General features: G+C 48.8%; 1 protein-coding gene across 1 annotated transcript in view; it reads left to right on the forward strand.

Annotated features, from left to right (window-relative positions):
• LOC124047733 (fibrillin-2) overlaps nucleotides 1–6,000 on the forward strand; it is a 222,716-nt gene that overhangs the window by 68,742 nt on the left and 147,974 nt on the right. The window contains exons 14-15 of the mRNA XM_046368037.1: nucleotides 2,277–2,402; nucleotides 3,013–3,135. Of these exons, the coding sequence (XP_046223993.1) occupies nucleotides 2,277–2,402; nucleotides 3,013–3,135 (249 nt within the window). The remainder of the gene's footprint in view (nucleotides 1–2,276; nucleotides 2,403–3,012; nucleotides 3,136–6,000) is intronic.

Consider the following 6,000-nt stretch of genomic DNA (forward strand, 5'->3'; position numbering starts at 1 on the left):
TGTTTCCTTTTACTTTCATAATGTTACCTGACTACTGGCACATTGATCCACCGAATGCTGAATTATCATTACACGTTTTGATGATAGTTACAATTACAAGCAGACTTTAAATGGATATACTATACCATTTAACATTGGGCTAGGTGAAACACATGATGACTATACCAATGTAATTGTAGTTATTATATTTCTATGGTGGAATGTTACTCACTCCAACACAATGCTTTCAGATGGACAAGGGGCCAGAGGGAACTGTCTAGGCCAGAGGGAACTGTCTAGGGGCCAGAGGGAACTGTCTAGGGGCCAGAGGGAACTGTCTAGGCCAGAGGGAACTGTCTAGGGCCAGAGGGAACTGTCTAGGGGTAGAGGGAACTGTCTAGGGCCAGAGGGAACTGTCTAGGGCCAGAGGTAACTGTCTAGGGCCAGAGGGAACTGTTTAGGGCCAGAGGGAACTGTCTAGGGGAAGAGGAAACTGTCTAGGGGCAGAGGAAACTGCCTAGGGCCAGAGGAAACTGTCTAGGGGCCAGAGGGAACTGTCTAGGGGCCAGATGGAACTGTCTAGGGCCAGAGGGAACTGTCTAGGGCCAGAGGGAACTGTCTAGGCCAGAGGGAACTGTCTAGGGGCATTGAGAACTGTCTATGCCAGAGGAAACTGTCTAGACCAGAGGGAACTGTCTAGACCAGAGGGAACTGTCTAGGGCCAGAGGGAACTGTCTAGGCCAGAGGGAACTGTCTAGGGCCAGAGGAAACTGTCTAGGGCCAGAGGGAACTGTCTAGGGCCAGAGGAAACTGTCTAGGGGAAGAGGGAACTGTCTAGGCCAGAGGGAACTGTCTAGGGCCAGAGGGAACTGTCTAGGGCCAGAGGAAACTGTCTAGGGCAAGAGGAAACTGTCTAGGGCCAGAGGGAACTGTCTAGGGCCAGAGGGAACTGTCTAGGCCAGAGGAAACTGTCTAGGGGAAGAGAGAACTGTCTAGGGCCAGAGGGAACTGTCTAGGCCATAGGGAACTGTCTAGGGGTAGAGGGAACTGTCTAGGGTAGAGGGAACTGTCTAGGGCCAGAGGGAACTGTCTAGACCAGAGGAAACTGTCTAGGGCCAGAGGGAACTGTGTAGGGCCAGAGGAAACTGTCTAGGGCCAGAGGAAACTGTCTAGGGCCAGAGGAAACTGTCTAGGGGAAGAGGGAACTGTCTAGGGCCAGAGGGAACTGTGTAGGGCCAGAGGAAACTGTCTAGGGCCAGAGGAAACTGTCTAGGCCAGAGGAAACTGTCTAGGGCCAGAGGGAACTGTCTAGGGCAAGAGGGAACTGTCTAGGCCAGAGGGAACTGTCTAGGCCAGAGGAAACTGTCTAGGGCCAGAGGGAACTGTCTAGGCCAGAGGGAACTGTCTAGGCCAGAGGAAACTGTCTAGGGCCAGAGGAAACTGTCTAGGGCAAGAGGAAACTGCATAGGGCCAGAGGAAACTGTCTAGGGCCAGAGGAAACTGTCTAGGGCCAGAGGAAACTGTCTAGGGCCAGAGGAAACTGTCTAGGCCAGAGGAAACTGTCTAGGGCCAGAGGAAACTGTCTAGGGCCAGAGGAAACTGTCTAGGGCAAGAGGAAACTGTCTATGGGCAGAGGGGACTGTCTAGGGGCAGGGTTAGTATACCAATGGCGTTATTTTGGATTTGGTGCAGAATTGCAGTGTATTGGTAGGAACAGGGGTAGTATACTGTTGTAATGGTGTTATATTGGATTTGGTGCAGAATTGCAGTGTATTGGTAGGAGCAGGGGTAGTATACTGTTGTAATGGTGTTATATTGGATTTGGTGCAGAATTGCAGTGTATTGGTAGGAACAGGGGTAGTATACTGTTGTAATGGTGTTATATTGGATTTGGTGCAGAATTGCAGTGTATTGGTAGGAACAGGGGTAGTATACGGTTGTAATGGTGTTATATTGGATTTGGTGCAGAATTGCAGTGTATTGGTAGGAGCAGGGGTAGTATACTGTTGTAATGGTGTTATATTGGATTTGGTGCAGAATTGCAGTGTATTGGTAGGAACAGGGGTAGTATACTGTTGTAATGGTGTTATATTGGATTTGGTGCAGAATTGCAGTGTATTGGTAGGAGCAGGGGTAGTATACTGTTGTAATGGTGTTATATTGGATTTGGTGCAGAATTGCAGTGTATTGGTAGGAACAGGGGTAGTATACTGTTGTAATGGTGTTATATTGGATTTGGTGCAGCATTCTGGGATAGTGGCAGCAAGTCACATATACATCACCACTCTCCTCACCAGACATTGACGAGTGCCTGCACAACGGGGTTCTGTGTAAGAACGGCCGCTGTCTCAACATGGATGGAAGCTTCCAGTGCATCTGTAACGCAGGCTTCCTGCTAACCCCAGACGGCAGGAACTGTGTCGGTAAGATCTTTCAAATGCTTTTTGCGTTTGCTTTAGCCTGTTTGGAGTGCCAGATTGGGTTTACACTTTTGTTACTGCTCTATTGGTTCCGTTGCGCCAGTCAAGATCAATCAAGCCCAGATGAAATATTTTAATATAGTATCAGTTACCTTAATCACTCATGTAAATCAGTACTCCAATGTTCATGTGATTGTAGCTAATTGTTCCCTAGATTTGATTTGACACCTTGTTATGTACTGTGAGTATTCAAGCCTCGTCAAACCCATGAATTAACTTTATGAAGACAAGCCACTAATTATAGACTATTATAAACATAAGATACCTATTAATACGGTTTCTGTGTTTCTCTCCCTACCACATCCTACTCGTTTGCTCATGACTGTCCGTCGATGTCGACAACGACGTTGCTCTTGTTTTTACGCCATTGAATGTGGCTGTACAAAGCCAATGCACACACACAACATCACTCACATGCTACACGCCATTCCTCATGGGGTCACATTCCAAGACCCTCTGCTTGGCAACTAACGGGTCTGGGCGTGGTGAGTTTGGCTTTAACAACAGGATGACAGATTCTTTAACCTGACCTTTGACCTTTTGCCCTCCACAGACCACGACGAGTGCGCCGGCACCAACATGTGTCTGAACGGCATGTGTATCAATGAGGACGGTAGCTTCAAGTGCCTGTGCAAACCCGGCTTCACCCTGGCTTCCAGTGGGCGCTACTGCACAGGTAGAGAGATCACTGAGGCAGACATGGAATAAAGAGCAGGTTCAGGATTGGCTCATATTTTAGAGCTATGCCGATAGATTCCAGAACCTCATCTGTGTTCCATTTGGAATTCCAACTGAGATGCTACAGCACCAGCTGCTAGCCATGCGTCTGGATCAGGAACAGACAAAGAGTGCATTCCAAATGGTACCCTATATAGGGCTCTGGTCAAAAGTAGTGCACTGTTTAAAGGAATTGGGTACCATTTGGGATGCATACAAGAGATTGAACCTACCGCTCCCCAGAGGCCTAGTAATAATGTTTTTTTGTTAACCACATAACTTCTCTCTTTGGGTCTGTTTTTCTACCTGTCTCTCTCCTTCCCTGTCTCTCTCTTTCCCTGACTCTCTCTTTCCCTGTCTCTCTCCTTCCCTGTCTCTCTTTCCCTGTCTCTCTCTTTCCCTGTCTCTCTCTTTCCCTGTCTCTCTCTTTCCCTGTCTCTCTCCTTCCCTGTCTCTCTCCTTCCCTGTCTCTCTCTTTCCCTGTCTCTCTCTTTCCCTGTCTCTCTCCTTCCCTGTCTCTCTCCTTCCCTGTCTCTCTCCTTCCCTGTCTCTCTCCTTCCCTGTCTCTCTCTTTCCCTGTCTCTCTCTTCCCTGTCTCTCTCTTTCCCTGTCTCTCTCTTTCCCTGTCTCTCTCTTTCCCTGTCTCTCTCCTTCCCTGTCTCTCTCTTTCCCTGTCTCTCTCCTTCCCTGTCTCTTCCCTGTCTCTCTCTTTCCCTGTCTCTCTCTTTCCCTGTCTCTCTCTTTCCCTGTCTCTCTCCTTCCCTGTCTCTCTCCTTCCCTGTCTCTCTCCTTCCCTGTCTCTCTCTTTCCCTGTCTCTCTCTTTCCCTGTCTCTCTCCTTCCCTGTCTCTCTCCTTCCCTGCCTCTCTCTTTCCCTGTCTCTCTCTTTCCCTGTCTATCTCCTTCCCTGTCTCTCTCTTCTTTCCCTGTCTCTCTCTTTCCCTGTCTCTCTCCTTCCCTGTCTCTCTCCTTCCCTGTCTCTCTCTTTCCCTGTCTCTCTCCTTCCCTGTCTCTCTCCTTCCCTGTCTCTCTCCTTCCCTGCCTCTCTCTTTCCCTGTCTCTCTCCTTCCCTGCCTCTCTCTTTCCATGTCTCTCTCTTTCCCTGTCTCTCTCCTTCCCTGTCTCTCTCCTTCCCTGTCTCTCTCCTTCCCTGTCTCTCTCCTTCCCTGTCTCTCTCGTACTCTTACTCTCTCCATCTCTCTCGTACTCTCACTCTCTCCATCTCTCTCATACTCTTACTCTCTCATCTCTCTCGTACTCTCACTCTCTCATCTCTCTCGTACTCTCACTCTCTCCATCTCTCTCGTACTTTCACTCTCTCCATCTCTCTCGTACTCTTACTCTCTCATCTCTCTCTCTCTCTCCATCTCTCTCGTACTCTCACTCTCTCCATCTCTCTCGTACTCTCACTCTCTCCATCTCTCTCGTACTCTTACTCTCTCATCTCTCTCGTACTCTCACTCTCCATCTCTCTCGTACTCTCACTCTCCATCTCTCTCGTACTCTCACTCTCTCCATCTCTCTCGTACTCTTACTCTCTCATCTCTCTCGTACTCTCACTCTCCATCTCTCTCGTACTCTCACTCTCTCCATCTCTCTCGTACTCTCACTCTCTCCATCTCTCTCGTACTCTCACTCTCCATCTCTCTCGTACTCTCACTCTCTCCATCTCTCTCGTACTCTCACTCTCCATCTCTCTCGTACTCTCACTCTCTCCATCTCTCTCGTACTCTTACTCTCTCATCTCTCTCGTACTCTCACTCTTCATCTCTCTCGTACTCTCACTCTCTCATCTCTCTCGTACTCTCACTCTCCATCTCTCTCGTACTCTCACTCTCCATCTCTCTCGTACTCTCACTCTCTCTCCATCTCTCTCGTACTCTCACTCTCTCATCTCTCTCGTACTCTCACTCTCTCATCTCTCTCATCTCTCTCTCCATCTCTCTTACTCTCTCATCTCTCATCTCTCGTACTCTCACTCTCTCCATCTCTCTCGTACTCTCACTCTCTCCATCTCTCTCGTACTCTTACTCTCTCCATCTCTCTCGTACTCTCACTCTCTCCATCTCTCTCGTACTCTCTCATCTCTCTCTCTCTCACTCTCTCTCTCGTACTCTCACTCTCCATCTCTCTCGTACTCTCACTCTCCATCTCTCTCGTACTCTCACTCTCATCTCTCTCTACTCTCACTCTCCATCTCTCTCGTACTCTTACTCTCTCCATCTCTCTCTCTCTCATCTCTCTCTCCATCTCTCTCCATCTCTCTCGTACTCTCACTCTCTCATCCATCTCTCTCGTACTCTCACTCTCTCATCTCTCTCGTACTCTCACTCTCCATCTCTCTCGTACTCTCCATCTCTCTCATCTCTCTCTCCATCTCTCTCGTACTCTCTCTCCATCTCTCTCGTACTCTCACTCTCCATCTCTCTCGTACTCTCACTCTCTCCATCTCTCTCGTACTCTTACTCTCTCATCTCTCTCGTACTCTCACTCTCTCCATCTCTCTCGTACTCTTACTCTCTCAATCTCTCTCGTACTCTCACTCTCTCCATCTCTCTCGTACTCTCACTCTCCATCTCTCTCGTACTCTCACTCTCTCCATCTCTCTCGTACTCTTACTCTCTCATCTCTCTCGTACTCTCACTCTCCATCTCTCTCGTACTCTCACTCTCCATCTCTCTCGTACTCTCACTCTCTCCATCTCTCTCGTACTCTTACTCTCTCATCTCTCTCGTACTCTCACTCTCCATCTCTCTCGTACTCTCACTCTCTCCATCTCTCTCGTACTCTCACTCTCCATCTCTCTCGTACTCTCACTCTCTCCA

The sequence above is a fragment of the Oncorhynchus gorbuscha genome, linkage group LG11 (assembly GCF_021184085.1).
Source record: "Oncorhynchus gorbuscha isolate QuinsamMale2020 ecotype Even-year linkage group LG11, OgorEven_v1.0, whole genome shotgun sequence".
Taxonomy (NCBI): domain Eukaryota; kingdom Metazoa; phylum Chordata; class Actinopteri; order Salmoniformes; family Salmonidae; genus Oncorhynchus; species Oncorhynchus gorbuscha.